This window comes from Mobula hypostoma, chromosome 8, assembly GCF_963921235.1.
Source record: "Mobula hypostoma chromosome 8, sMobHyp1.1, whole genome shotgun sequence".
Classification (NCBI taxonomy): Eukaryota; Metazoa; Chordata; class Chondrichthyes; order Myliobatiformes; family Myliobatidae; genus Mobula; species Mobula hypostoma.
This window is the reverse complement of record NC_086104.1, coordinates 116,873,163-116,887,791: the sequence shown is the minus strand read 5'-3', so window position 1 is coordinate 116,887,791 and position 14,629 is coordinate 116,873,163. Positions and strand designations below refer to the sequence as shown.

The 14,629-nt window shown below is 42.1% G+C and overlaps 1 protein-coding gene across 5 annotated transcripts in view; it reads left to right on the top strand.

Annotated features, from left to right (window-relative positions):
- The window catches only part of LOC134350875 (carcinoembryonic antigen-related cell adhesion molecule 1-like), a 105,480-nt gene that overhangs the window by 66,976 nt on the left and 23,875 nt on the right, over window positions 1-14,629 (top strand). For 3 of the 5 annotated variants that reach the window (XM_063056661.1, XM_063056663.1, XM_063056666.1), the window contains 3 exons: window positions 6,189-6,241; window positions 6,530-6,586; window positions 9,448-9,491. In XM_063056661.1, coding sequence (XP_062912731.1) covers window positions 6,189-6,241; window positions 6,530-6,586; window positions 9,448-9,491 — 154 coding nt within the window. The remainder of the gene's footprint in view (window positions 1-6,188; window positions 6,242-6,529; window positions 6,587-9,447; window positions 9,492-14,629) is intronic. The other 2 variants (XM_063056664.1, XM_063056665.1) reach the window with 2 other exon arrangements.

The following is a 14,629-nucleotide window of genomic DNA, read 5'->3' as shown; positions in this document are numbered from 1 at the left end:
TGGACTTTGGTAGCCATGGTTTTCCATATAGATTTATCCTTCGTTTTTTGGATGACTTCCGTTTCCTCGATGTGTAGCCACATGGCTATGCTTTTGATCTACATAAGCCAAAGTTTTCCTCTAGGTTTGCTCCCCTCAATCTTTCCAGAGAGTAGGAGTTTTTCTAGTTCATCTTTCCACATGATGTGTCCTAGGAACCTGAGTTGTCTTTCTCTTATTGTTGGTATGAGTGATCGAACTGCTTGGGCTCTTCTGAGAACTTCTTCATTTGATGTGTTTGTGGTCCATGATATTTTTAACATTCTCCTGTAGAACCATAATTCAGCTGCTTCTCGCCTCTTTTACATTGCTGGAGAAATGGTCCATCATTCACTTCCATATGTCAGGATAGAATAAATGTGGCACTGTAGTATTCTGTTTTTAGTGTACGTGCTCATCTTTCTGTCTGTTTTTATGGTCTTCATTTTTTGGAAAGCTTCTTTCGCCACTGCTATTCTGTATTTGATATCTGTGTCGCACCTGCCATTACTTGTTATTAGGCTGCCAAGAATTAGGGGGTACAAGCTATAAAAAGAGACTGCAAATTTTGGTTTGCTTTCTCTGGGGTGTCATGAGCTGAGGGGAAATTTGAAGGAATTTATATATTTGAGAATGGCAGTGATAGGGGAGACAAAGTCTATTTTCCAAGTGCAGAGATTTTCTAATACATGTCTGGATAGATTACATGCATTTAAAGTGAGGACTGAAGTTTGCAAAAGATGTATGGGCCAAGCTTTTCCCACAGAGAGAGGTAGGTAATTGGAATATGTTGCCAGGTATGATGTTAGAGGCAGATACAATGGGATTTTGTTAAAGGGGTTTTAGATAAGTATGCAAGGAATTGAGGGATATGGATATTGTGCAGGCAGAAGGGACTTAGTTAAAATTGGCATCATTTTCGGCACAGACATGGTGGACTGAGGGCCTCTTCCTGTGCTATTTTACATTCTATTTCAGGTGTTCTGTATCTCGTACTTTCAGCAATTATTCCCCATCTGTTTCTCTCCGCCTTCACTGCCTAAAGAGAGATCTGATTTCATTAACAAGCACTCATTCCAATGAGTCATGCGGAACACATTTTGCTCTGTCCACCCTTCCCCCACTTCCTTGTTTATTCAGTTTTCCAGATCCCATAGACCATAACCTGATTTTCGTTCTCATTGACTCCCTAGACATTTCAGTTGTTTTTTCTCTCCCCCTCTGGTTAATCCCCATTTTCCTGAACAAGTGGCATTTTTGGTGCTTAAATCTGATTCTCTGCAAAATAATTTGGGATCTATATTTTAGTAACACACTGAGACTGAGAGTTTCCTTACTTTCAAACAAGTTCATGGTGCAAGGATGTGAGTGGAACTGGATCTGTGCTAGGGCCTTCAGAAAGCGATTATTGGTTTGACCTCAGCAGGATTCCTTATGCCCCCTCTCTACCCTCCTTGAAGTACCCCTCCTTATGACAACTGCAAATGTTCCCACATAATTAGTTTGGTTTGCTTTCCCAGTGGAAATCAGGGATCTGAGGAATGTGGTTGAGCAGTGAGACCTTAGATACAAGTGGTTAGTGACTGGAAAGTTGTAAAGAAGGTGCCTGGCACACTGATCTTTATTGTGAGGGCAGAGAGTACAAGAGTTGGGACATCATATAACACCATAGATACATTAGGGATTCTCCATGGATTGTCACCTTGTCGTGGTCCTGTGATCCCGAGAGCAATGCTGTCTGGAGCTATGCTCCTGGTAGGGTCACCCATGGCGGTAAGGTCGAGGGTGAGGTCCCTGACAAAGAACAATCCAACCAAGACCTCAGCAGTGGAACAGGCGGACAAAGTTACTTCGAACTCAACGGCTGTGAAGGTGGATGAAGGCTGCAACAAATCCATCAGCTCCAATCGCCGTGGTTTCCGTGCCATTGGAATCAGTTGGATGATTTGTGAAGTATCATGTGCTTTTTGGAGTGCAACATCAAGTACACATTAAATAAATACACTCACAGGTGTCTTCACTCTATTGGCCTCTTCTTCAGAATGAAGACCTTCATCCTGGAACTCGAGGAATAACCACGACGACGACGACTTTAGGGACATTTAAGTACTCTTAGATAGGTACGTGGATGATTTAAAAAAATGGTGGGCTATAAAGAATGGAAGAGTTATTTTGATTTTAGAATGGGTAATAAGATTGCCAACATCATGAATCAAATGGCCTCTATTGTTGTATTGTCCTGTGTTCTATTATATTACATCTATATAAGTTGCCAGTTGGGCCATACCTAATTAGTAAAATGTACTGTAGTGTTTTCCACACTGTGTGAAAGACTTGGTTACGCTAGAGAGGGTACAGAAAGGAGTCAGAAAGATGCCTCAATCTGAGGGCAAGATAGAAGGGATGATTAGACAGACTAGGTCTGCATTCTTTGAAATAAGGCTGAGAGATTAAATAGATCTATCTAAGATTAGGAGATGCATAGTTAAGGTAAATAGGCAGTCAGTTTTCCCATAGCTAGGGATTCAGGGAGTGTTTGGTTTAAAGGGGATATTTGGGAAATTTTAGCATAACAAATTTATAATTGATATGGGGAAAGAGCTACTAGAGAGCTCTTGGAGGCAAAAACAGTATCAACTTACAACTGGCATCTGGACAGGCACTTGAATGAGACGAAGGGACATGGACTTAATGTAGTCAAGTGGGATTAGTATAGAGAGATATGATGTTCGGCTTATACTCAGTGGGCCTGTTTGTGCATTGTATGTGGCTCAACTGGGAAGCAGATAATTAAACAGATTACCTGGTCATCATCTTCTATGACTTGTTGGAACTTGTGTAAAAGATTGGCTACAATAATTCCTAAGACATATCAGTAGATGTATTTCAAAGGAGTTTCCTTCTGGGTCTGTGTGTTCTGGCAGATGCTCAAGAAATGAAAGTGCATCTTTTCCAATTTAACAAAATATTATCCACTGTTTAATATGAGGATGCTGAAAGCACTCAGCCGATTAGGAAGTGAATGTGGAAGGAGAAACAGTTAATGGGACAGGTCAGGGAGACTTCATCAGTATTCTGAAGGTTTACCAGCTTCCTCTTCCATAGTACTAAGTGGATGCAATATTCTCCTGAATTTATTTCAGAATTTCAGCATCTCTAAAATTTTAGTTTGTACATGACTCATATTCTCTCTGACTGTGTCCCTAACTCACTGGCAGCATTTTATGAACATTATTTCCTGCCTGCTAAATGGGAGGCTGATTATCAATATTTACTCTGCTATGTTCATCCAAGTTAAGCAAATAGGGATTCACACATGTATTCCTCTTTGCTGTTATTTATCAACCAAGTTAGTTCTGCACTCTCATCTCAATGTCGAGCATATTTCTGATCCCCCAGTTTACAGTAGCTCAGATGGGTGGACACAGCCATTTCCCCAGAGTAAGGGAGTCTAAAATCAGGCTTCACATGAAAGGGGAGAGATTTAAGTGAAGGCCAAGGAGCAAGTTTTTTTTTCACAAGACTGGTGGATACGTGGAACAAGATACCAAATGAGTTGGTAGAGATGGGTAGAATTAAAACATTAAGAAGACATTTGAACAGATACATTGGGCAGAAAATGTTTAGAGGGATGTGGGCCAAATCCCTGTCATCCTGATAGGAGTAGCTTAGATAGGCAAGTGTGCATGAGTTAGGACATCCATGATGTGGTTTCCACATTGTATGACCCTGTGACTCTTCTATACAGAATAATCTCCAATCTGCCAAATGATTATAATGAATTGGACAGCCAGTTAATCCACCCAATTTTGCTTACTTACTGTCCATTATGCTGCTGACATTTAGGGCAGCAAGGAAAGTCTTCTATCTCTGTCTGTCCTGACCATCTGCCTGATTGTGCACCAGGTGTGTTTTAGGGTCCTCAGCCACACACAGATATAGAAGGATTCTTCATTACTGTCTCGGTAACAATTACTTTCTTGACTATTAGGGTTGTTAGCTCTGACCTGAACCTCAGAACTTGGAGGACTGGAGGACCACTGTCAGTCTGGCCTTTGCCCTTTAACATGTTTGGCATGGGCAACCCTACCAAAAGTCAAAGCACAAGACCCTGACTCCAGCCAACAGAGCTCTCCAGGTCTTTGAGGCACACAAACCTCAAAACATAATGACAAGATTGTGGTCCTCTCGGAGGAAAATTGGCTTAGTTGACTGCCAAATGCTTTGATGGATATGAAGCTTGCTCAGAAATGTTAAGTTAAGAAATTTAATAAAATGAGAAACAATGGAGATTTCTCAAATATGACCACTTAATAAAATTTAAGAATCCATTAAAGTAATCCAATACGTGCCAGTCCCTTGTTCAAATACTAAAGGATATAGGCTTATAGTGAAAGGGTAAAAGTTTAAAGGATATGTGTGCGGCAATTTTTTTTTACACAGAGGATAGTGGGTGCTTGGAATGTGCCTCCTGGGGTGGCGATGGATGCAGATACAATAGAAGCATTGAAGAGGCAATTAGACAGCATGAATAGGCAGGAACAGAGAGATGTGGGTCTCGGGCAGGTGGAGAGGATTACTTTAGATTGATAGCACATAAGCCATGGGCCGAATGTCCTGTTCTGTGTGGACAGGGAGGGGCTTCCATGCAGCCTTACTCAGGTCATGTAACTGGAAGGGAGATTCTTTGTCAAGGCAACTTGGGGTTATAATGGGCATTGTGGGTCGAGCGGCAACTCAATGAACTCAGTTCTTCGAAATGACATCAACTTCAGCATATCACTGGTGTGTTTGCATATTTTAGTATTTGTGTCATGTTTCCATACTACAAATGAGCCAGTAACAACATAAAAATAGCGAAGTCTGACAAACCAGTGCAGGGTGTGCAACATCATGTTCTCTCTGTGATGTTCTGATTTGGACTGATTCATCCATTGTGTATGTTGCGAGACATTTGTTATTCGTGTATTTCTAATGGACACATTTTCTTCTCTGTGCATTCGTATATGTGTGGGTATGTGAGTGATACCCGTTTACTAATCAGAAACCTCACCCTTCCATTCTGTGTGATAAATAACTTCAAATAAAATGTAACTCAGTTATTCTGAATTATGCGCGGGAGATGCCCATAAAATGGGAGCAAGATATTTTGCTGGGGTGATCCAGAGTAAACTGTGAATTCTGAAGTAGTGTCCTCCTGGGCCGCACCCAATACAGTCAATAAAATTCCACTGTGGAATACAGTATGTCATTGTATGCTGAGTGCAGCAAGGCTGGGGAAATTCAGTGGTAAACGGGATTTTTAATGGATATCACAGCCATTATAATTTTGGTACTGATTGCAAAAATGAGAAGATCGGCCTCATTAGGCATTTGCCTTTATTTACAGAGCCCTGGAATGTTTCAGTTTGCTCAATAGTTTTCCAAAACCTGGAGCCCCTGCAGAGACTGGAGGCAGTCTGTAAATGCAGTGTGCTGGATTTCCTGGTCATGTCTTCAGGGGCCAGGGAGATAAACATGCAAGGGGTGGATTGTTGTGTTCAGCAGTAAAAGCAAGGAGGAGAGTAGGGCATTACAGAGGGTCTGGGGAATGGATGAGACAAGATGCGGGGGAATCTGGAGGGTTGTACTTATCAACAACCATGGATCAATTTCCCTTCAAACAAGGGAGGTTGAAGGAATTGTGTATCCCTGCTTATGAAGGTACACATGCGCCAGGAAGGAAGAAGTTACTCCCTTTAGCAGTGGGGGATGTTGATTTAAAATAATTGGGTGGGGTCTTAAAGAGGACGCAAGGAAAGCTGTTCATCCAGAGGATGGCAACAGTCAGCAGCCCACTGCCTAAATGGGTGGGGGTGGTCGAGAGACACTCGGGAGTAATGAGATGCCCTCTGAATCCAGGGCTACAAAGAGACATTGTGTCACGGGGAATAGACTCAGTTAGTTGTTCTTCCCATGACTGCCATGGTCAGGAAGGGCCGAATGCCCTCCAATTCCTAACCAGTCTCTGCAATCAGCGGTGCCTGTATCCAGGGTAGGAGAGAGCACTGTGGGGACACTGGGCTTGCTTGGTTGTGAATAACTTTAGCAGACAATAAGATTATTAAAAATATAAAACGCCCACTGATCTCAGAAACATGCAGTCGAACTGTTGTGTAATATTCATTTAGGTTAAATGCTGGACACGACAAAAGTGATCCCAAAACGACTTCACCAGAAAACAGTGAGTAAATCTGACCAGTGTTTGCTATGCACTTCACATGCTCCAGCACCTCCTGTTCAACAGCATGACTTGAAATGTATTAACAATGAAATGAAATCATTGTAGCTTTTAGTTTCTATCTTTGTCCTATCGCCTGCCACAAATTAGCACGTGATATTGTAGTCACCCTCTGTAACGCTTTGCACATCAGCTAATCACTTATCTCATCTTAAAGCTTGTTGCTGCCTTGACTAATTTCCACCGACAATACATCTTTAGCTGAAAGCTCTGTTGTATCTCTTGAAACAGTCCAATCGTCACAAACAGAGTATGCGGAAATTGAAAGGAAAATACCTAGCCAACCAAGTAAGTATCCTGCCTCGAAATGTGTTTGTTTCTCCTGAAGTACCTCTCCATTTGACCATGATGTCCAACCCAGCCAACCTGCCATTCCATCTCTTAAAGGGTTAATTGGCATAAAGACTCCAAGTTGGGGGCAAAGTAAACCATTTAGTGCAATTGTAATTGACAATGAAGTAACTAGTGCATCACTTTCATTAACCTGTATTTCTCTCAAGCAAATCACATTTGAATTCACTCTTGTCACTCAACATTTGTGGACTATTGTTTGATTTAGTTACGTCTAATCCTATTTTTCTAGACAATGACCAGAAATGGCACAGACCGTGATGTGAATTACTAACTATTTTTACTTTTGTGATCTGACGCAAGTTAATTCTCCCCTTTTGAATTCCAATATTTCCCAATATGAGAATAGGTGTTCATAGACGTTAATACATTAACATGAGTGTTTTCAGCCACTAAACAGGTAAACAGTATCCAATGTAAAAAAATAAGACTGCCGGTGCATGGCCTGAGGATGTTATTCTACTGCCATGGTTTATGATATTTATTTGACTACAACCAAGTTGACCAAACATGGAAATTCACACTTGTGTTCACACGGTTGTCTAATCTCATGGGTGTAGGAAGTGTTGCTTAACCTTCAGCTGATGCCACCATCAAGGGATCACTCTGCTTTCATTCTTCGAAAAATAATGTTTGGCTGTTTTTTTAAGGACTTTTGTCCAAGGTAACGCTCTCAGGGGCAATGTAGGACAATAAATTGCATCCACCCATAGTGTGGGCAGTACAAACTTTTGATTTCTTTTGAATAATTCCTGTCTGCCTTCTCAAAGAGTTCTTATGTGGTTAGCCCAAGTTGATGTAAAGGATTTGATATGGAAAGTTTAGAAACAACACAACACTTCCCCCACAGAAACATATGATGTAAACTTCCCTTCGGCCCACCATGCAGAGAATCAAGCACCTATTCACTTCAATCTCATTCCATTCTCTCCATTCCCACCAACTCACACACACATCCTATAAAGATAAAGATTTAAAGATTAACTTTATTTGTCACATGTACAATACATGTAAACATTGTGAAATGTGCCATTTTCATCAATAACCAACATGTTTTGAGGATGCACTGGAGGCAGCCTACAACTGTTGTCTTGCTTCCAACACCAACATAGTACTCTCACAAATCTCTAACCTTTAGCCATACGTCTTTTGAAAGAAGTTGATGGAATGCAAGGGAGGAAACCGGAACACCCAGAGAAAATCCACATAGTCATGGGGAGAATGTACAAATTTAGAGCTTGGGTTTGGATATTTAGCCATTCACCCACATTCTGGGCAGGAAATTGAGTTGTTGGTAACCTGCATAGCTCTGGAGTGTGGGAGAAACCCATGAGGCCAAAGGAGAACCTGTCAAATTCTCACACGTGTGTGCGTGCGCGCGTGCGCGCACACACACACACACACACACACACACTCAGTGCCAGTGTTCAGCATCAAGCCTAGGACCCTGGAATTGTGAGGTAGCAGCTTTGCCCACTGTGCTACTGTGGCCTCCATTGGTGCTACCGAAGGAAGCTGGGGTGTGAAGTTTGTCTAAGCTGAAGCATTTTCCTAGTTGACACCGAGATCACATTGTAACAAAATATCAGAGAGTGGATGGGAGATTGATGAACGGGAGGATTTTCAATTGCCTCCACACTGTCTGGCTACATCTTTCTCTCCTATACCTCTGAGTGCCTTACTACCAACATAATTCCACTTTCATTGGAGGTAAAGCAAACCCAACAAAACTCCAGTCTTAAGTCAACTGGTTGAAAAGTATGATATCACTTGTGTTCTTGGTAACATCATGACTATTCAGTGCAACATAACATGTTCCACACTTGGAGGGAAATAACACAGCAGCAAACCATGTATCTGTTTAATTTCTCCTTGCAGAAAAAGGTACAAGTAAACCATTGAGAGCATAATGGTCTGACATTGTTTTCAGAACTTTTGCTGTAGATTTTTCTCCACAGAATCTGCTCCTCCAACTTAAAAGCAACTTGTGGAAAGTTACTTCTAAATGCTATACAATGCTGTAAAGCTAACAAATCTTCAGCAAGATGGGTGGAATTAATTAAACACTAAGAAATTATCAAAGCAATGTTATAAGAAGGATGATGGTGTCGGAGGAGTGTTAAGTATTTTTTTCTTTTAACTGTCTATTCTGATCTAACTTATGGAAAACCCACTTTGATAATATTGCTCAAACTAACGAGCTAAAGGCTGGGTCAGGAAATGTGACTGTTAGTAAACTATTGCTTAAACATTTAATGAAGAAGTGGTTATCTTAAAGAGATAGAAACAACAAAAAACCCTGTCAAAAAGAGCAGGGATATTTCTTTAGCAGAATGCAGAGTATGCGGATGATTTCCCAAAAATCAATATCAGTCACAAGAGCATTGTTGGCAGAGAGATTGATTAACATATTTATTATTCATTGCCCTCCATTGGTAGTAATATCCTCATCATGACCTCTTGTTATCACCTCCAACTCTCACCAGAGACACCAGATGACCCTAACTTGATTGTAAATCCATTATGTTCCAGATAAGGAACCAATGACAAACTGATACCTGTTGATCCTTGGAAGTACTTCTCAAAAATAATTATATCTAAAGAACATTGACAACACATACTTAAAGTACCATTGTTCTCCATTTGATCTGGATGACATGATTCAGGAACCTAGTTGGGTGGAGGGAAGGGGTGGGGTGGGGTGGATGAAGCAGTATTGAACAGAAGACTCTTCTACCCCAAATATACTTGGCTGCTGTCTGAACTAACAACGTTCATATTTTTCTTTGTCTTTTCAGAACCGACGCCATCTAGCAATGGGACGAATGCAGCACCTGCACAGGTAAAAGAATAATATGTCAATTGTCACTGTGTGTGAGCACTGGAATACCTCAGCAGCAATAGGGAAAGTGGAAAGGAGACTGTACTCCAAGTGAAGGTGCTCCATGTTACTTGGCAGCAACTTTTATGGAACTCCAGGTTCATCTTCAGTCCTGGTCAGTGTACACCAATGCCAAACAAAGTGCTAGTTAAAAGAAGAAATGACTTATTCACTGCCTAAGTGTAGGATTCCTATAATCCTTCTTTATAGGAAGAATGTGGAAACTTTAGAGTGGGTGCAGAGGAGATTTGCCAAGGTGCTGTCTGGATTAAAGAGCATGCCTTATGAGGATAGTTTGAACAAGCTAGGGCATTTCTTTATAGCAAAGGAGGATGAGAGGTGACTTGATACAGGTGATCAAGATCATAAGAGATATGGATAGAGTGAACAGCCAGAGATATTTCCCCAGGGCAGAAATGGCAAATAGAAGGGGGCATAATTTTAAAGTGATTGGAGGAAAATATAGGGGAGATATCAGTGGTAGTTTATATTACGCAATGAGTGGAGGGTGTATAAAATGCACTGCCAGGGGTGGTGGTAGAGGCAGATGCATTAAGGGTATTTAAGAGTCTTTTAGAAAGGCACATGGATTGAAAGAAAAACTGAGGACTATGCAGAAGGGAAGGCTCAGATTGACCTTTAGGAAGTTCATGGTTTGGCACATCATTGCCTGAGGTGTGTATACTTTACTATACTGTTCCATGTTCTAAATATTATATCAATGCACACAGCAAGAACAAGACAACATTCAGACACAGGTTGAGTATCGGACAGTAATGCTCACACCACACAGTCATGACATCTGGGGGAGGAGTGGTAAATGGGTCTCCAATGAGCAAGAACCCAACTGGATGAGCCACAGAAACATCACAGTGGGTCAGAATTTGTTTTTTAGAGATTGGCTTACCTCTTGAAAACCTATGGCTCTTCCCCTATCTACAAAGTACAGGAAAGGATTGTTAAGAGACACTCAACACTTTCCCAAATGGAGTTCATCCATATCATTAGCATCCATACTACCCATATTGACTTTCCCCCAACTACAAGACAGATCACAAGTGTGATATGACACTTCCCACCTCCTCAGGTGAGAGTGATTGCCAACAACTCCCAAGAAGCTCAACACCACCATTCAATAGGCACCCCATCCACCCCTTCCACCCCTTCCACCCCTTCCACCCCAAAAACATTCCTTCCATCCACCACCATTGCACAAGGCATAAAATTACTAAACATTACATAGTGTAAAACAACAAGAATAACAGGGTAGTATTCATTGGATCAAAGATCATTCAGAAATCTCATGGCAAAGGCAAATAAGCTGTTCTTGAATCATTGAATGTAGATAAACAGGCTCTGGTACCTTCTCCTTGGTGGTAGCAATGAGAAGAGGGCATGGTGAGGATCCTTAATGATCGATGCACTACCTTTAGAAGATGTTCTCAATGTTTGGGAAGGTTGTGGTCATGATGACATAATGTAGGACAATGGAATGTAATGCCTTTTAAATGTGTATCAATAGAAAAACAGAGAGATTGGTTTTGTTCAGACTACCGGGATGAGACAAGTTTAGTAACCCATTTACTGGGCCTCGGTTGTTCATTATTTACATTAATAAACTGCAACAGGATGAAATATGGAAAGAACATGAAGTTCGTCCTGTGACATTGGTGGTAGGTGGGAGGATTAGTTGCTATGTAGATATTTCACCTTGCAGTGAAATTTTTGAGTACAGAGTTTGTATTTTCCTGCCAGGATAAAAGACAAGGATAACAGGTTTAGGGAATCTTGTTTTTTTGAGAGATTTTGAGGCTGTCATTAATAACAAAAAGAAGGTGTACAGCAGGTACAGACAGCAATAAACTAATGAAGTACTTGAGGGATTCACCAAATGCAGGAGAATGAAAAGAATGCATGAGATTGCTCTCACCAACAAATGAAGAAAAGTTCCAAGGGCTTCTACAGATATGTTAGTAGCAAAAAGATAGCAAGGAAAAGATGTGTCCTCAGGAATATCAGAGTGGTTTTCTCTGCATGGAGTAAAAAGAAATGAGGAGATCTTAAATAAATTTTGCATTTGTACTGTTTTAATGCAAGAGAAAGATACATAGCTTATAGCAATGAGAAAAAAAAAAACAATATTAAGGTCATAGACCCTATAATTGCGAATGCATTGGTGATCATTTTCCAATGTTCCTTAGATTCAGGATCAGTTCTTGAGGATTGGCGAATAGCTAATATTATCCCACTTTTTAAGAAAAGACAGAGGGAGAAAACAGAGAACTATCGCCTTGTTAGCCTAACATCAGTAGTGGGGAAGATGCTAGAGTCCATTATTAAAGATGAAATAGCGGCATATCTTGATAGCAGTGATAGGATTGGGCCGAGCCAGCATGGATTTACCAAGGGCAAATCATGCTTGACTAATCTATTGGAATTTTTTGAGGATGTAACCAGGAAGATAGACGCGGGAGATCCAATGGATGTGGTGTACCTTGACTTTCAGAAGGCATTTGATAAGGTACCACATAGGAGATTGGTGGGTAAAATCAGAGCTCATGGCATTGGGGGGAGGATATTGACATGGATAGAAAACTGGTTGGCAGATAGAAAGCAAAGGGTAGCAGTGAATGGGTGTTTCTCGGAATGGCAGGTGGTGACTAGTGGGGTACCACAGGGCTCGGTATTGGGACCACAGCTGTTTACGATTTACATCAACGATTTAGAGGAAGGCATTGTGCATAACATCAGCAAGTTTGCTGATGATACTAAACTGGGTGGCAGTGTGACATGTGATGAGGATGTTAGGAGAATTCAAGGTGACTTGGATAGGCTGGGTGAGTGGGCAGAAACTTGGCAGATGGCGTTTAATGTGAATAAGTGTGAGGTTATTCACCTTGGGAGCAAGAACAGGAAGGCAGATTATTATCTGAACGGTGTGGAGTTAGGTAAGGGAGAAATACAAAGAGATCTAGGAGAACTTGTTCATCAGTCTCTGAAGGTGAATGAGCAGGTGCAGCAGGCAGTGAAGAAAGCTAATGGATTGTTGGCCTTTATTACAAAGGGAATTGAGTACAAGAGCAAGGAAATCCTTTTGCATTTGTACAGGGCCCTGGTGAGACCACACCTGGAGTATTGTGTGTAGTTTTGGTCTCCAGGGTTAAGGAAGGACATCCTGGCTGTGGAGGAGGTGCAGCGTAGGTTCACTAGGTTAATTCCTGGGATGTCCGGACTGTCTTACGCAGACAGGTTCGAGAGACTGGGCTTGTACATGCTGGAATTAAGGAGATTGAGGGGGGATCTGATTGAGACATATAAGATTATTAAGGGATTGGACAAGATAGAGGCAGGAAATATGTTCCAGATGCTGGGAGAGTCCAGTACCAAAGGGCATGGTTTAAGAATAAGGGGTAGGTCATTCAGGACAGAGTTGAGGAGGAACTTCTTCTCCCAGAGAGTTGTGGAGGTGTGGAACGCACTGCCTCAGAAGGCAGTGGAGGCCAATTCTCTGAATGCTTTCAAGAAGGAGCTAGATAGGTATCTTATGGATAGGGGAATCAAGGGTTATGGGGACAAGGCAGGAACTGGGTATTGATAGTAGATGATCAGCCATGATCTCAGAATGGCGGTGCAGGCTCGAAGGGCCGAATGGTCTACTTCCGCACCTATTGTCTATTGTCTATTGTCTATTGTATAAAAGGTACAAAGGAGGAAGTGTTTACTTTCTTGAGGCAAATTACAGCAGAAAATTCCCCAATGCTTGACATGGTGACCTTATGAAAGGCATGTTCAGAATTTGCAATGAACCGAACAGCAGTATGTAAATGCAAACACGAGGAATTCTGCAGATGCTGGAAATTCAAGCTACACACATCAAAGTTGCTGGTGAACGCAGCAGGCCAGGCAGCATCTGTAGCAAGAGATACAGTCGAAGTTTCAGGCCGAGGCCCTTCGTCAGGATGAACTGAAGAAAGAGTTAGTAAGAGATTTGAAAGTGGGAGGGGGAGGGGGAGATCCAAAGTGATAGGAGAAGACAGGAGGGGGAGGGATGGAGCCAAGAGCTGGACAGGTGATTGGCAAAAGGGATTTGAGAGAATCATGGGAAAGGAGGCTCTCCATTCCCTCCGCAACAATCCCAACCTTACTATTAAACCCTCCGATAAGGGGGGTGCTGTTGTAGTCTGGCGCACTGACCTCTACCTTGCCGAGGCACAGTGACAACTCGCGGATACCTCCTCTTATTTACCCCTCGATCATGACCCCACTAAGGAGCACCAGGCCATTATCTCCCACACCATCACCAACTTTATCCGCTCAGGGGATCTCCCATCCACTGCTACCAACCTTATAGTTCCCATACCCTGCACTTCCCGTTTCTACCTCCTACCCAATATCCACAAACCTGCCTGTCCAGGCAGACCGATTGTCTCAGCTTGCTCCTGCCCCACCGAACTCGTTTCTGCATACCGCGACACGGTTTTACCCCACCTTGTTCAATCCCTTCCTACCTATGTTCGTGACACTTCTCACGCTCTTAAACTTTTCGATGATTTTAAGTTCCCTGGACCCCACAGCTTTATTTTCACCATGGATGTTCAGTCCCTATATGCTTCCATCCCCCATCAGGAAGGTCTCCAAGCTCTCCACTTTTTTTTGAATTCCAAACCTAATCAGTTCCCCTCTACCACCAATCTGCTCCGTCTAGCGGAATTAGTCCTTACTCTTAATAATTTCTCCTTTGGCTCCGCCCACTTCCTCCAAACTAAAGGTGTAGCTATGGGCACCCGTATGGGTCCTAGCTATGCCTGTCTTTTTGTTGGCTTTGTGGAACAATCTATGTTCCGTGCCTATTCTGGTATCTGTCCCCCACTTTTCCTTCTCTACATCAATGACTGCATTGGCGCTGCTTCCTGTACGCATGCTGAGCTCGTTGACTTTATTTACTTTGCCTCCAACTTTCACCCTGCCCTCAAGTTTACCTGGTCCATTTCTGACACCTCCCTCCCCTTTCTAGATCTTTCTGTCTCTATCTCTGGAGACAGCTTATCTACTGATGTCTACTATAAGCCTACTGACTCTCACAGCTATCTGGACTATTC